Source organism: Balaenoptera acutorostrata, chromosome 12 (assembly GCF_949987535.1).
Source record: "Balaenoptera acutorostrata chromosome 12, mBalAcu1.1, whole genome shotgun sequence".
In the NCBI taxonomy this organism is placed as follows: domain Eukaryota; kingdom Metazoa; phylum Chordata; class Mammalia; order Artiodactyla; family Balaenopteridae; genus Balaenoptera; species Balaenoptera acutorostrata.
The window spans coordinates 92421234-92438326 of NC_080075.1; the positions used below are offsets into that span (position 1 = coordinate 92421234).

The 17093-nt window shown below is 46.0% G+C and overlaps 1 protein-coding gene across 1 annotated transcript in view; it reads right to left on the reverse strand.

Moving 5' to 3' along the window:
* TRAPPC12 (trafficking protein particle complex subunit 12) overlaps nucleotides 1-17093 on the reverse strand; it is a 64715-nt gene that overhangs the window by 45012 nt on the left and 2610 nt on the right. The window contains exons 2-3 of the mRNA XM_007195689.2: nucleotides 10175-11392; nucleotides 2763-2879 (exon numbers count right to left, since the gene is read on the reverse strand). Of these exons, the coding sequence (XP_007195751.1) occupies nucleotides 2763-2879; nucleotides 10175-11386 (1329 nt within the window). The 5' untranslated portion in view covers nucleotides 11387-11392. The remainder of the gene's footprint in view (nucleotides 1-2762; nucleotides 2880-10174; nucleotides 11393-17093) is intronic.

Below are 17093 nucleotides of genomic sequence, written 5' to 3' on the forward strand. Positions count from 1 at the left end.
GGTTTAGTTTTTTGTGTCTTGTTAAGAATTGCTTCTCTGGCCTGAGTCACTAAGAGTCTCTTCTATTTTTTGAAATTACTTCACTTGGAATTCCCTTCTGGGTGTGCTTAGAAGCAGCGGTCTTTTTATTTTCCCACTTGAACATCCAGTTAATGCCATGCCCTTCATCCATCAATCCATTCCGTTCTTTCCCCAATAACCTGCCGCGCGGCTCTTCCCACACGCATCCCCCGTGCCAATCCTGCACGGCCCCTCGGTGTGGGGACCGTCCCTGGCCTCTGTCCCGCTGCTGTGGTGGGCAAGCGGCTCCTGCTGCACTTTCACTCTTTCCCACGCTTGTTCTTGTGTGTTTCCAGTGAGCATGCAGGGTGGATGTCGCCTCTATCCCACACGTCAAGCGTGCACGTGTGTGCATGCGTGTGCATACATGTACGTGTACGTGCATGCGTGTGTGCGTACGCACAGACATGCACGCTGGATGCAGGGAGGCGGGCGTTACTTCTCCAGCATCGAAAGAGTGAGCACTGCCTTCAGCTTTCTGATGCTCTTTCGCTCTCCGGACTTGCCTGAGAGGTGAGGTAGAGCCGGCAGTGCCAGGGTCCCTCTCTGTTCCCAGAAAAAGGCTGGAGGAGACAGGGCTGGCCTCTGCCCCCTCCTCCCCCTCTCCCTGCACAGCTCTGGGTGGCCTGACGGGCGAGCCAGGTAGCAGGTGTGCAGGAGGGGATGAAGGAGACCCGAGGACAGGCGGGGGCGGCCACACAGCATTGGCTCTAACGCCCGGCGCGCCCTTCCTTCAGGACAGCGGGACCTCAGCTCCGCAACCCGCGCGAGCCGGGGCTTGTGATTACAGGCCGCCTGCTGCTTGATGATAATTACGGATTTCTCCAGAGTGTCTTGTGCTATTTCTATCTCATTGTTTTCCACCTCTAGTTTCCATTCTTGGTGGTCCTCCTCCATTTTCAATAGTAGATGTCAGAAATGTTTTGGTAAAAAAATTGTTTTTAAAATTAGAATTTAAATATACCATGTTAATCTTTAAGTGCTGTGGAGAAAATCTTAAAAATCTCATAATTATTGTATATGACATGTAGAACTCTGATAATGAAGGTATTTAAATATGGGAGAAAGATCTAAGCTCAAATAAATACGACCTTTTTTAAACTAGGAAGTAAGATATAGACTCTATTTGAGAAACGGAACATAGGCATTCCACAACTTCCAAATGAGAAAAATAGTCCAATAAAAATCACTCAAGTAACTGATAGTACGTACATAACTTTTCCCCACCTACGACTCAAAGGAAATCATTAACGCCACATATGACACCACTGAAGTAATTAAAGCGTCTTTCTCCAGAGGCTGTGACATTCATTTCCCTGTAAATTACAATCTTAGAATACTCTGACATTACTTAGGAAAATACACTGAGAAACTCTTTCCTAGTCTTAAAGACGAGAGCAATTATTTTAGGACATAATTAAAATGCCAGGGCAAGGTAACGGTCTTTTTATGAATACATTTCCCACCTTACACAGGTCTCCTTGTTAGGACTGTTAATAAAATTTCTACTGGCCTCAAGTATTTTCAATGCATGAAAAACAATCAAACCACCGCATACATTTATTAACAGCAGGAATAATCAAAGGAGGTAAAAAGATGGCCTGAGAATTAATGACACCGACCGCGTGTGGCCCCGTGTGTCCTCTCTAAGCGTTATCATTACAAGTCACACTTCGGGTACGGCCGACTGCTCACGACACTGGCCAAGTAAAGGGAACGACAGCGGCCCACTCCACGAGGGAGACCTGTTCATTCCACCAGATTCACGTGGCCGTGGACACAGTTACCTTCTAAGACCTGTAACTTCATCAACAAACGATAATGCATACAGACGCTTAAAGGTTAGCTGTTCCCTCTTCCTTTTAAAAATAGAATATCTCCACTAGAATATCTCCAATATCTTTCCTTCCCAAAGCTTCTCATTCATGGGAATAAGTCTTGAATCACTTCAGTGAAAGAAACTCAATGAAACATTTGATTTACATTTACTAAAAACTAAACTTTAATTGGTTTCAACGTGAAAATGTCAGCAAACCGCCTAAGCAAGTGTTTCTTTCTTCTTCTTTTCTTTTTTTTAGGTCTCTCTCTCTCTCTTTTCTTTAAGCAAGTGTTTCTTACTGACCTTTTTGAGGACACAAGCTTTTGTAACATCATAAAAGACGCTGTGGGGCAGACAGTTTCCAGTGGCTCACAGGCCACCAGAAGCATCTGCCCCGCCCAGCTTAAAATGCCTGCAGTCAGAGTTTCCTATTTCAGAACAGCGTCTCTGTCTGGTGTTTGCACTTACTCCCGTTAATGAATAAAGAAAGGCTTTTGTGTGCATTTCTGGGGAATCCACTCATTTAATAATAAACCTTCTATGCCAAGTGGAGAAAACAGAGTATTTTAAGAAAATCAACATAAAATTATTTCACTCTAGTTATTTTTGATAAAGCATATTTAATCAAAGTATATACTGCTTCAAGTAATTTGATCATTTGAAATAATGCTTTTTAAAAACTGGACTTAAAAAATAAATAGTACATTAACACGATGCTCTTTGCTGCACAGGACTGGTTATCTGATCCAACAAAATTCTATTTATGTGCAACGGCTTAGTATAAAATACTCAAAGTAATTAACTCGAGGGAAAATATTATGAAGGGAAGCAGGACTTATCAAAAAAAAAACACACACAGAAAATCAAATACATTGTTACTTACAATGAGCTGTTTCAATCCAACAAAAGACTGTTCTACCGAGTTGGCGTTTAAGACCTGTCTCTTTGCTGCAGCTTTTTCACCCAGGAAGCGAAGCATTAAGTCTTTAACTGCATCTCCCTTGAAAGAATATAAGAAAAACATGTCAGGACAATAAAATGTTAATTAAACTCAGCTAACCAGAACCCATAGCTAACCAAAATTTCCTTTTTCTCCATTGGTGTATGGAGATCAAAATGTGGTTACGGTGCAGTCAAACTTCAATAAACCAGATGCTAAGGTATCACGATCTTTAATAAAATGTGCAGTTTAGAATGGCTCTTTCTTTTGGAGAGGATGCAGTGAATCACCAGCGCCTGTACCAGGCTTATGTAAGGGGCACAGCAAGCCCGGCGGGGGACCGGAGGCGCGGGGCATGGGGGGCGTGAGCGACACCGCCCCTGGGAGAAGCAGCGTGCACGGTGGGACCCAGGCTGGGGCGGGCAGGCCTGAGCGCCCTCTGCCCGCATCCTGCCAAGCTGCCAGCCGTCCTGGGCCCCCGGGAGCCCCTAGGGCCTGGCTAGAGTAGTTAGTGGTGGCCCAGGGCACTGCCTTCTGGCCAGGGCTGCGTCTCTCCCGAGCCCAAGGAGAGCAGGGGTCCCTCCCTCTGCCGGGCCCTCCGCTCGGGAAGCCGGCTGCTCCGGAAAGGCCCCCGTCAGCCTACGCACAGGGGCTCTCTCAGCCCCAGCCTCGGGTTAGACCCGCCTGCACCTGGGCTGAGTGACCGTACGGGAGGACAGATGGGCGAGGCCAGGGGAAGAGGGATAATCCATGGCCAAGTGACCCAGGAGAAACCTAGGAGGAGCCAGGACGGAGGCCCAGGTGCTCAGAGACCAAGCCGCACGTCTTACACAGGGGCAGAGATCTAGAAGCTGCAGTTCTACGATTTTTTTGCTTTCAGAGGGTAAGGTGAAATACTTCAGATGCCAGAACCACAGAAGTGGCTAACTGATCTAGGAGGGATAATTAAAGGGCAGAATAAAAAGAACTCAGCCATCTGGCTCCATAAAGCTTTGCACAAATGTAACTCCTATCAGACGAGGAGCTTTATCTGAGCCAGAGGAACTGCGAACCAGGAAAGGGCAAAATCACATCTTAATGCCGCCAAGGGAAGACCCATCTAACTTCTCCATCCTTGCAACCTTCTAAGTTAATAAGACCACACTGCGAAAATCTCCTGCCCTTTAAAATTCTCTGTTAGTTAACACCTGAGTTAGCAGGGAAGTTCCTGAGACATGAGCATATGTAGAACTGACAAACATCTCACCCCTGAAAGCCCAAAGACGCAACAAAACGCCCTAACATGGACCGGCTCTCGCCGTGTCACTCAGCTGAAGGCAGTTCTGACACGGGGCTCACAGCGCCTTTGCCGCAGACCCTCCGTGCTCACTGGAGCGAGGGGAGCAAGCTTCCTCCCCAGGATGTCTTGTGAGCTATGCGGGGTGGGATCCACCTAGAACCCCAGGGACCCCTTCCAATCAGCAAACCTTCAGGGGAGGGCACCCAGGGCAGGGGGGCCGGAGGCGCGGGGCATGGGGGGCGTGAGCGACACCGCCCCTGGGAGAAGCAGCGTGCACGGTGCGTGCAGGGGAGCGTGGGGAGACTGAGCGTGAACGAGTCAGGTGCTGGATCTCAGCTTGCAGAGGGCCTCCTCTCCTGCAGTGTGGGAACGGCTTCAGCAGTGCCTTCTAAGTTTTAATGGATGAAGTCAAAGCAAAACCCAGAGCAGCTGACTCCCAGAGCACGGGCTTTGGGCTTTACTGTCTGGAAGCCTGACGACACATGCGGTCACAGGCAGTGGTGCTGCAAGGAAGCGGCCCAGCCTCGCCCGGCGCTCTGCCTGGGCACCAACAAGAAACGTGGCAGCTCCTCCCGGGAGGGCTCTGTCCTCCTAATCCAGGGTGAGTGATGCCGCCCGAAAAGACGACATCCCAACAAACAAACGCAAAACAAACTCCAAACTCGAGGCTGTGGAGACCTCGGAAGCCGCATACGTCGCTGGTGGAATGTAAGACGGTGCAGCCGTTTTGGAAGACAGCTTGGCTGTGCCTCAGAACGCTGACCACAGGTTTACTGTGTAACCCGGCGGCCAGGGCGCCCGCACAGCTCGGGCTGCGCTGTGCAAGGTCCACCGCCGTTGACAACAGAAAGGAGTGATGCACTGACACACGCTGCAATTCGGATGACGCCTGAACATGTTTCAATGAAAGAAGCCAGTCATGACAGACCACGTGTCGTTGATTCATTTGCATGAAGTGTCCAGAAGAGGAGGATCCAGGGAGATGGCAAGCAGGTCAGTGGTTGCCTGGAGCTGGGGTGGGGTGAAGGGATGGGGCTTCCTTCCGGGGTGATGAAAACGTTCCACAAACTGACTGCGGTGATGGCTGCACAACTCTATCAGAAATGCTAAAACCCACTGAATTGTAACTTAGATGTGTGAATTACATGGCATGTGAACTGCATCTTAGTTAAGCTGTAAAAACAAAAACAATCTAAACCCCTTTCGCAAGGGGCCCTAAACAAATCGGTATTTAAGGGAAGCCGTTCACTGATACGTCAGCTTTAGGACGGTTACAAACGGCTTGCACCGGCCACTCCAGACCTTCCCTATCTCACACGCATGTTCAACGTAGGTCAGCACCCTTCACATCAGGAACCTAAGAAAGGGGAGCCAGGCCCACCTGCGAATGCGGCGAACAAACGCAGCAGCAGCAACGTCTGCTTCTGTCCATCACAGAGTGACCCAGCCTGCGCTTATTGTCCTAACGTAAACTACTAGAACACGGAAAACACACACAACAAGTGTCTTCCGACACAGAGAAGGATGTGATCTGAGACAAGGGAGAAGAGGAGTTGAGCTCCTGAACCCAAAGGCAGTTGTGGACCACAGAGGTGCGGGGGGCACACCGAGCACGGGGAACTCGCCGAGCGGGGACGGGCTGGGAGCTGGAGGGCAGCTGGCTGGACCTGGCAGTCAGAGCACCAGACAGGACGGAACTGTACAAAGAGCAGGGCTGGAAACCTGCGTGGGCCCTCGAGGGTACCGCTGAGTGGTGAACGGTGCGTGCGCAGGGTGGATGCTCTGGGGACGGGGCGCAGGGACAGGGCAGCTGTGAGCTCACTTGGGGCAGAGACGTCCAGTCCAGGCCAGCCATGCAGAGCGCTCTCGGACACACAGGCACTCGGTACAGGCGTCAGAGAGGTCACCCAAGTACACATGCTACTGTAAACTCACCCAAGAAGCTAAAAAATAAACCTGAAAAGGATCAAATACATCTGCTGGCCAGAACAAAATACAAGTCTTTTTGAAGGAAGATGACAAAATATAGACACTCAACATTAGGAAATCCACAATATCCACCCTCTAATAAAAAATAACTAGACATGTGAAAACGCAGGCACACGTGACTCATGACCAAAAGAAAAAGAAAATACAAATAGACTCTGAAATTACAGAACTGATGGAATTTTCAGAATAGAACTGTGCAAGAGCTATTATAAATGTGCTCAAAGATCTAAAGTAAAACTTGCACAGAACGAGGAGAGAAAACTATATAGAAAGGAACTAAATGGAAATTATAGAGACAAAAAATACAAAAAATTTACTGACTAGCACCAGCTGCAAACTACAAAGTGCAGAAGGAAAGATGAACAAACTGAAGGACAGAATGACAGCATCCCAAACTTAAGTACAAAGAGAAAAATGATTGAAAACAAAAACTAAAACAGATCCTTAATGACCTCATTAGCAGTATCGAGTAATATGTGATACTGGAGTTCCCAGAAGCAGAGGAGAGAGAGTGAAAAACAGAAGAGCTAACTGAAGAAGTAATGATCAAAAATGTTAAAATTGGTGAAAATAATAAAGCCACAGATCCAACAGGGTGAATGAAACCTAAGCAAGATAAACATAAAAGAAAACCATGGGAAGGCACATCAGAATCAAACTGTTGAAAACCAGTGATAAAATCTTAAAACCAACCAGAGGAAAACATATACACTAGGCACAGAAGAGCAAAGATAAAAATTACCACAGACTTCACATCAGCAACGATGCCAACTGGAAGACCATGGAAGGACACCTTCCAAGTGCTGAAAGGAATAAAGCTGAGTCAACCTCCAAGTCTACGTGTTGTAAACACGTTGCATTTCCAGCAAAAAGAGCTTTGATAGTGAAGATGAAATTTCTTCAGACTCAAAGGGGAGAGAATTCGTAGCTAGCAGACCTGTAGGAACAGGTACATCTTCGGCCATCCGCAGGTTTCCAACACAGGGACTTAGCACGGCCCGGGAAAGGGGTTTTCACAAACTGTGGGCTTCCCTGATGGGATTCCCGTCACATCCAAATTGCAGGAAGGGCGAGGGGAAGGAAAGATCAGGGAACAGAATCAGACAGGGTGGTGGAAAGGCCGGGTCTCAAGCCTGGACGCTGGGTTTCCAGACCCACCAGCAAGGCTACAGCATTCTGAGTCCTCACCCCACTAGCTTCCCTTCACGATCTTACTACCTTTACCACTGACATTCTGCTGCTTCTAGTTTACTTATCTCTTCTGTCTCTTCCTCTCCCTCCTTCACTCCCTCTCTCTCTCTCCTTACCGAACAAGCTTCATACAAATATTCTCCAGCATCCATTCTTCACTGGTTCTGACAATTTCTGAACGATCATTTCGCCACAAACTTTCCATTTCTCTCTTTAAGCACACAGGCCGTCTAAGACTCTAGTTAGTTAAAAATGCCGACATTCCTCTTTTGATGCTATGTGGTTGGATGAAGTGTTACATGCTCACCTTCATGGCCTCTAACTTAACTCAGACTGCTATAGAAGTCACTTCATAAGGAAACAATTTAACAGTTTTCCCCCCAAATTTTATCCCATAGGAAGGAATTTTTAATTAGGCACCAATAGGTGAGCAATTTGGAAAAATTTCAAAGTGTTTTAGAAAGCTGACTTAGGACAATGCTGCAACAGTTACAGTGGCAAAGGGAGAAACTTGTGAACAGGTAAATCCAACAAATGCTTGGTTGACCTCTTACAAGCTTGGTGTGCACAGTAAGTTCATAGATGTGTTCTACCCCGATCTTAAGTCCTCTGGCAAATACACACAGCATTTCCAAGGTAAACCACACAGTTTTTCTTTTCTATCCTGGGAATGAAAAGTTCTTTGAAGGATAATATACAACTGAAGAGACACACGTGAAGAAACAACCAGCACATTTGTTCTATGGAAAAGTCAAAGACATTTTAGGAGCTATTCTTAATTCATATTTCAGTTTACCATGAGGTTTCCAAAACAATCACTGTGTATTATAAGAAGTACGGAAGACATTGCCTTAGGATTTAAAGGAAGCAGAAAGGAAACACGCTGTCTCCTGGCTGGCCGCTAGTGTGGGTCCTGCCCATGCAGTGGGCGCCCTGACCCTGGCTGATTCACCCAATGCCCTGCTTATTTCACAATTAGCCACCTGGAAGCTTCAAAGCTGCAGAGGAGCTATCACAGAACCCGTGCTTCTCACTGGTAGAAAGGGCCTCCATGCCTGATTCAATCTGGGTTAAACTAGCAACGAACATCAGCACTTTGTGTTCCCCAACTCAAGAATGACTGACACGCTTCACTGCAGACTACCGAGCCACCCCGGGGCATTCAGCACCCCCGGCCCTGTCCACGAAAGCTCATGCGCTCAGCCCAGCCCTTTAGGCGACCTCAGTGAAACACCTCTACATGGTTCTAAATGCCCCCTAGGAGCCCTGGGCCTCAGCACCCTGTTGGGAACCACTGGGTTAAGTCATCAAATATCCCTGAAATCAGAGTCCATAACTGTGATTCACTGAAAAGACCCTGTGAAGGTAAATTCACGTTCAGTATATTTTGCTTGAGAGGGTGAAGAAGGGGGCTGAGGACAGTGCCTGGTGGGCAGCAAGCCCACAAGGAAGATGCGCTTAGTGAGCAAATACGCTGTAGAGACGGACGTGCAAAATATCTGGAACCTGCAGGCTTTCACTCCAGTTACTGAGGAAAACAGCCAACTGGCCTCACTTCTCCAGCAGCCACTCTACTTCTTACGGGATTCGGCCTCACTGCCTGCACTGGGCTTTCTGGCCCTGCCGAGTGTGTGGGAAGGGGGACTCCTTCCCCTGGGAGGGCCTGCTGAGGACCGCAGGGTCCTCCTTCAGCTCCCAGAGGAGAGACCACGCAGGACCTCGTGTGGCACAGACACTGCTGATCCCACCTGCAACCCGGGCGGGACAAACTACACCTGACATGCGACTGAGCTAACCTCACGTGGACGTACACACATACCTACAAAAACATTACCACGTAAGGCAGGCTGCATGCTATCTTATAAAATACGAACCTCATTAAGTATTTTGCTATAACATCATTTTTATTTTTTCTTTTTTTCACGATAAAAATATTTATTTCAATATAACATCATTTTTAATGCCTAAGTAAATATTCCACTGAAAAACCAAGATGTGTCAAATGTATTCAACCAGCCTTCTGATAATGGACTTTCAGATGGTTTCAGGTTCTTTGCAATGATAAACCTCACTCTGAGGGGCAGCCCAAATGCTGGGTATTTGTACATCAGTGAGATTATTTCCTTACAAATAATTCCGAAGGGTGGGATTTCTGGGTCAAAGGATATGCACATTTGGATGTGCGTTTTACAACTTTACTTAAGAAAGTTTGTACCAAATTATCAGTCCCACCAGGGCTGCTTAAGCAGGCTATTTTCTCACATTCTAACAAACATGGAATAATTATAAATAACTTAGACAACAGAAAATGAAAATAACTTTATCACCTTTGATTACTGGTAAGATTGAACTTTTTAATATTGGTATTTACTGTATGCAAAATTTATATATTTTTATGATTTATTATTTTGAGGGGCCATTTGTTTGTTTTTTTTTTACTGAATCTATAAGAACTCTTTCTACATCAAGCACACTATATGTAATGCAGATATAGTTTTCCATATCTAAAAAAAGGAACGGGGATTTATCATTTACTAGAGCTCAAATGTCATAAATAAACTGACCACGCAAAGTTTAGAACTACTTCAGAGAATTGTGACGCAAATACCTTGTTGGTACTTATTTCTAAAACTCTGATTAGTACCTAAACCACATTATATCAGAGAAATCAGCAGGGTTCCAAATTACCTAGTGACATCATAACAAAGATTCTTGCAATCAGAATCTTTGGAACTGCTGAAAAATAAGGGTTTTTCAATCCTCGAAAGGTTTTCTACACATGTACAAACATGAAACAGAAACAGATGAAAAGGAATGAGCTGTGGACACAGAATCACCAGTTTTGCTGAGAAGCACCCACCGGCCCGCGCTCGCTCCGAAGCCCCTCTGCTCTCACCTGGATGTTGTCGAACTTGAGGCCCGGCATGGTGAGGCCCTCCTTGTCCACGAACACCGTGCTGTACTGCTGGGTGGTGACTGAAATCAGCACGTTCCTGGTCGCCTCCCCGGGAAGCCAGGCGTCGTTTCTCCGGTCCATCTCGCTCATGCTCAGGGCGGTGGCAAAGGGGTCCTCGCTCCCGGCAAACACAGCCTGGATCTGCGAAAACGGTTTTGGAGACTGAGGAATTTCCAGAGAAGCTGTGGAAACACCTGACTCCGATCTTTCCGTCCCTGGGGAGTAAGAAGGGTCGGCAGAACCCAGGGAGTTTTCTCCCACTGGGGTAGCGGCGAGTGAAGACAAGCTTTCTGGAATCGAAGGGCTGGCGTTGGGATTACTGACGGAGATGAAGGTGGAGGTTGTGAAGGAATCAAAGAAGTCCGAGGCCAAGGAGCTAGTGCTGGTTGTATCGCCAAAAAATTTGCTCAGGCTGGGGCTCGGCTGGACCACCTGAGGAGGGGTCCTGGCGGCCGCTTCGCTCGCGCCGCTGAAACTGGGCGATTTCACCATCTGGGACTCGAAGCCATCGCGCGGGACCTGGGGCTGGGAGCCGGCGGGCGGCAGCTGGCTGAAGATGGTGCACATGGGCACCGGTTCGTCTTTGGGGGACGGCTGCCGGGGGGACAGTCCTGATGCCGGCCCCGCTGCGGGCGCCCTCGCGTCCCCTGGGCCCAAGTCCTCTGCACCCTCATGCTCACAGGTGGGCAGGTCTTTCACCTCCTCTTGCTCTGGGTCTTCCTTCAACGATGCTCTGCTGTCAGAGGTCATGTCTGCGACGTCTTTAGGAGTATCCTCTCCGTCACTTTCACCGTCATCACTCAGAGCGCCCAGCGCTTCTTCATCTACGACGCTTTCCCGTCTGTGATCTGCGCCGCCTTCTGCAGTCTCCACGACATCCTGCAAACAACCCAGGTCCCCCGCGCCATCGTCGCTGTTATTCGGGGAATCAGAGATGAGGACGCTCTCCATCATGGGCTCATCGAGCTTGTCCACCAAGTTATTCGAGTCTTCTGACCCGAACCCGTCTCCACCGAGATCAATGGTTTCCTCGTGATAGAGGGGCCGCCCCTGGTCTTCCCGGGGCCCTCGCGGAGCCGTGCTCTGGGCCGGCCCCGCAGCTGGACCGCTCCGCTCGGGCGCGTGCTGCTTGGCACCTTCAGCACTCTCCATGGGCACCTGAGACAAAGACAAACACACGTCAGCCTCATCAGCTTCCAGCTTGGTTACCATTACGATGGTTTTCGCTTATTGAAACTGTTTTCTGATTTATAAAAATGGTGAATTCGTGTCCTTGCAACGGTGGATACGCATCATTATATACATCTGTTCAAACGCACAGAATGTACCACACGCAGAGTGAGACCTAACGTAGACTGTGGACTTCGGGTGATTATGACATGTCAACGCAGGCCCAGCAGCTGTAACCAGCGCACCATCTGGCGGGGATGTGGATAATGGGGGAGGCTCTGCCTGTGTCGGGGCGGCAGGGGGATGAGAAGTCTTTGCACCTTCCTCTCAATTTTGCAGGGAATCTAAAACTGCCTTAAAAAATAAAAGTCTGTTAAAAATGTTTATCAGTTTATCAGCTATATATTCAAATGGTTTAAAACTCAATAGCCTCCATTTCTCCAGCCATTTATTTATTTAATTTTGTGGTAAAAGACACATCATATAAAATCTAACACCGAAATCATCGCTAAGTGTATAGCTCAGTGGCTTTGAGTACATTCAGTTTGTTGTGCGACCATCACCACCACCCATCTCCAGAACCCTTCTCATCCTGCAAAACTGAAATAAATAATACAGTTAACACTAACTCCCCGTCTCCTGCTCCTCCAGCCCCTGGCAACCACCATTCTCTTGTCTGTCTCTATGAATCTGACTACGCTAGGGTAGTATACCATACCCTAGATATGGTATTTGTGGAATGACGTGGTATTTGTCCTTTTGTGTTTGGCTTATTTCACTGAGCACAATGTCCTCAAGGGTCACCCATGTTATTGCATATGTCGGAATTTCCTTATTTTTTAAAAAAGATTTATTATTATTATTTTTTAAAATTTATTTTCAGCTGTGTTGGGTCTTAGTTGCGGCGTGCAGGCTCTTCACTGTGGCACGCGGGCTTCTCTCTAGTTGTGGCGTGTGGGTTTCCTCTCTCTAGTTGTGGCGCGCAGGCTCCAGGGCGCGTGGGCTCTGTAGTTGTGGCACACGGGCTCTAGTTGAGGCGCGGGAGCTCAGTAGTTGCGGTGCGCAGGCTTAGTTGCCCCGCGGCATGTGGGATCTTAGTTCCTTGACCAGGGACCAAACCTATGTCCCCTGCATTGTAAGGTGGATTCTCTACCACTGGACCACCAGGGAAGTCCCAGAATTTCCTTATTTTTAAGGCCGAGTAACATCCCATTGTATGTACATACCATGTTTATCCATTTATCTGTTGATGAACACTTAGATTACTTCCATCTTTTGACTATTATGAATACTGCTGCTGTGAACATGGGTGTACAAATATCTCTTCCGAGACCGTGCTTTCCACTCTTTTGGGTAAAAACCCAGAAGTGGGATTCCTGGATCATTCATGTGGCAGTTCTATTTTTAATCTTGTGAAGAACTACCCAAACTATCTTCCATTAGTTACACCATTTTACATCCCCACCAAGAGTGTACAACAGTTCCAATTTCTCCACATCCTCACCAGCACTAGCTAATTTTCTGTCTTTTTGACAGTAGCCATCCTAACGGGTGTGAGGTCTCAGCCTTTTAAATCCTACTCATTTCTTTAAGACGCAGCTGAAGTTCCGCCTCTGCCCTCAAGCCTTCCCAAGACACTTCAGCCTATAGTAACACCATATACAAAAATAAACTCAAAATAGATTAAAGACCTAAATGTAAGACTGGATACTATAAAACTCCTAGAGAAAAACACAGGCAGAACACTATTTGACATAAATCGCAGCAATATTTTTTTGGATCTGTCTTATAAGGCAAAGGAAAAAAAAAGCAAAAATAAACAAATAACTAAACTTAAAAGTTTTTGCACAGCAAAGGAAACCTTGACAAAAGGAAAAGACAACCAACTGAATGGGAGAAAATATTTGCAAATGATATGACCGATAAGGGATTAATATCCAACATATATAAACAGTTCATACAACTCAACATCAAAAAATCAAACAACCCAATTGAAATATGGGCAGAAGAACCAAATAGACATTTTTCCAAAGAGGAAATGCAGATGGCCAACAGGCACATGAAAAGATGCTCAACATCGCTAATCATCAGAGAAATGCAAATCGGAACCACAGTGAGATACCACCTTACACCTGTCAGGATGGCTATCATCAAAAAGAACACAACAAATGTTGGCGAGGGTGTGGAGAAAAGGGAACCCTCCTGCACCGTTCGTGGGAATGTAAGTTGGTGTAGCCACTGCGGAGAACAGTATGGAGGTTTCACAAAAAATTAAAAATAGAACTACCATATGACCCAGCAATTCCACTCCTGGGTATATATTCAAAAAAACAAAAACATTAATTAAAAAAGATACATGTACCCCAATGTTCATAGCAGCATTATTTACAATTGCCAAGATACGGAAGCAGCCTAAGTGTCCTTCAACAGATGAATGGATAAAGAAGATGTAGTATGTATGTATGTGTGTATATACATATATACAAACACACACACGTACACACAATGAAATACTACTCAGCCATAAAAAAGAACAAAAATTTTCTATTTGAAACAACATGGATGGACTTGGAGGGCATTATGCCAAGTGAAATAAGTCAGAGAATGGCAAATACTGTATGATGTCACTTATTTGTTGAATCTAAAAAATACAACAAACAAGTGAATATAACAAAAAAAGAAGCAGACTCATAGATACAGAGAACAAACTAGTGGTTACCAGCAGGGAGCGGGAGAGAGGCAACATAGAGGTGGGGCAGTGAGAGGCACAAACCACTGGCTATGAGACAGGCTACAGGGATGTACTGCACAGCACGAGGAATAGAGCCAATATTTGTAATAACTGTAAATGGGCTGTAACCTTTAAAAATAGTATAAAAAAGACAAAAAACAAAAAAAAATAACTATACTCAGCTGGTCTCTCGATAAGATTACTTTTTTCTCTGTCAACACTTTCATCACAGTATTCCAAATCAGCTCTCTTTCCCTTTTATAGCCTGGACCACCCTGAGATCCAAAAGCAAGATTACTTTAAAAGTAGACTCAAAGTTAAACATTTTGGAGAAGTTTCTTGACCAGCACAGTCAGTTACTAATTCCCCACTTACTACATATTCACTTAATAATTATTAGCTATAAATAAGTCAAAAATACAATGAAAAGGAACGAAAGCCCCTTTACTTGTAATGTTTCACAGCTCCAATGGGAGGCTGCCTCAGGAACATCAGAGTGGACGCACCCCAATGTGCAAGGCTTTTCCCTGGTCCTCCCCAGACAGGACACAAAAGACTAAGCATGAAGACCAGGGAACGGCAATGACTTTGTTTAACCTTTGCAACAGCCAGACGAGACAGGCATGGGCTGCCCTAAAACACAGAAGAGGACACTGAGAACCAGAGAAGCGATGGGACTCATCTGACCAGGAATGGAAGCAGGCCCCCCCGACTAAGCCCCTGGGGACTGAAGTACCCCCGCGCCCAGCACAGTGCCTGGGACCCGGGAGATGCCAGGAACTACTGCTGGTTAACTGGGCCTTTCTCGGAATAAAAACAGTGCAGATGATAATGCCAGATGCCCCGTTACTACGTTAATGGACACCTGTGAAAAACCGTAGGCTATAAGAAAAGGTCCAATACATACAATTACAGGAAAAGGTGAAGAATACCAAAACTAGCAAAATCACATAGATACTTTCTTTATATGCAGAGAAAAGTGGAGAAAAGTCTACTCTTAAAGCAAGCAGAAATCACTGCCAGGTTAATTTGTGTGTATTACAAGATATAGAGAAAGACAGACTAAAATGGGGGGACCTAGGAAAGACTGCACAGATGACCTTGAACTACTTCTCACAAGGCAAGGCAATAAGAGAAGACTCATCACTATCGAGACCCATTCATTACGTGGACTGGATCATTATAGCAAGAAACAACTGCTTAAGCAATAATTAAAGAAACCCAGGTTAAAATTATGATTTCAAAAAATTTGACCTGTGAAATAGGCAAAGATTTTTAGAAGTGACAGTTCTGGGGAATTTTAGGGAAACTTACTTATTGATAAGGGGAATGCAACCTTTCTGAAGAACAGCTTGGCAAGGAATAAAACTCTGACAAGCAATTCTGCGTTTACCAGCTCACCTCAAACTCTTGTTTTTAAAGAAATCATCTTTTGAAAGGAAGAAAGCTAAGAGGAACACTCTTTCAAGTCAATGCTTAAGTCTGTAACTATGTTTTGATTTTCTCCGGTAACCCTGTTTCTAATCCAATCTAATTTAGAAAATCAATGTCACCTGTTTCCTAGTGACACTGTTTACACAGATGTTACCCAGCCCAGAGTAAAAATTAAATTGTTTACCTTCATTTCTGAATGGAAACTACACATTCATTAGAAACACCACCAAAGGACTGGGCTGAGACGCCCTGCAAGTCAGGGATCATTGGTCGCCGAGCACCACTGTGTCTCAAGACACCAGCTACGTTAAGGCCACGTTACTGGCTCTCAAGGAGATGACAGAGAGGAAACTAAGTAACTGTAACACACACACCACACTGGCCCCAGGAAAGAGGGCTGTCTATGGAACAGGACAGTGGTGAAAGCCCCCCCTCGGCTTTCTGACTCCTTTCACCGGAATACCTTAGAAGGTTCTTGCTCCTTTCCCTGACTCTTCTGAAGGCCCCTTTTCTATAAACAACTTTTATTAAAATGGAGTGGATACAATGTTTATAACACCTACTTCCCCTCCTTTTCTGGGCTAATATTCTGAGATTTGTCACACCCTTGTTTTTCCTTAATTTTCCACGTTTGTTTCCTCAGACATGTTAGATTTCTCAGTTTTTTCCTTAGTTTCCCCTCCCCACTTCTAACCTGAGACCCAACCCTGTTAAGTGGCGTGAAGTTGTGATTCACTCATCTTTGCTGATGATGCTCTATTGCGTGACGGTTCCACAGCCTAATATCTATTCTTCTGTTGATGGATATTTGAGGTGTTAGGTTTGTGAATCTACAGACAGTGCTGTTATGAATATTCTTGTACGTGTCTCCTGCTATACGTGTGAAAACTCTTTCAAGACATTATTAAAAGTTAAGCGTGTGCGGTGGGTCATTCATAGAGAATACACCTCTTTATCAGATAACGCCAAATTGCTTTACTAAGTGGTTGTACCAATTTACACACTTAGTAGCGGTGTGTAGTCTTCTTGTTCAACACATTCACCTACACTTGATATTGTCAGACTTCATAATATCAAGACATTAAAAATTCCTACAGGGCTGCCCTGGTGGCGCAGTGGTTGGGAGTCTGCCTGCTAATGCAGGGGACATGGGTTCGAGCCCTGGTCTGGGAGGATCCCACATGCCGCGGAGCGACTGGGCCCGTGAGCCACAATTGCTGAGCCTGCGCGTCTGGAGCCTGTGCTCCGCAACAAGAGAGGCCGCGATGGTGGGAGGCCCATGCACCGCGATGAAGAGTGGCCCCCCCTCGCCGCAACTGGAGAAAGCCCTCGCGCAGAAACGAAGACCCAACACAGCCATAAATAAATAAATAAATAAATAAATAAAAATCTTAGGAGCACAGAAGAGCATTTTACATTAAAAAAAAATTCCTACAAATCAATAGGATTACAGATGATTCAACAGAAAAATATTCTGAACAAAGATTTGAACAAGGTGAAAGGTATACACATTTCACAAGCATG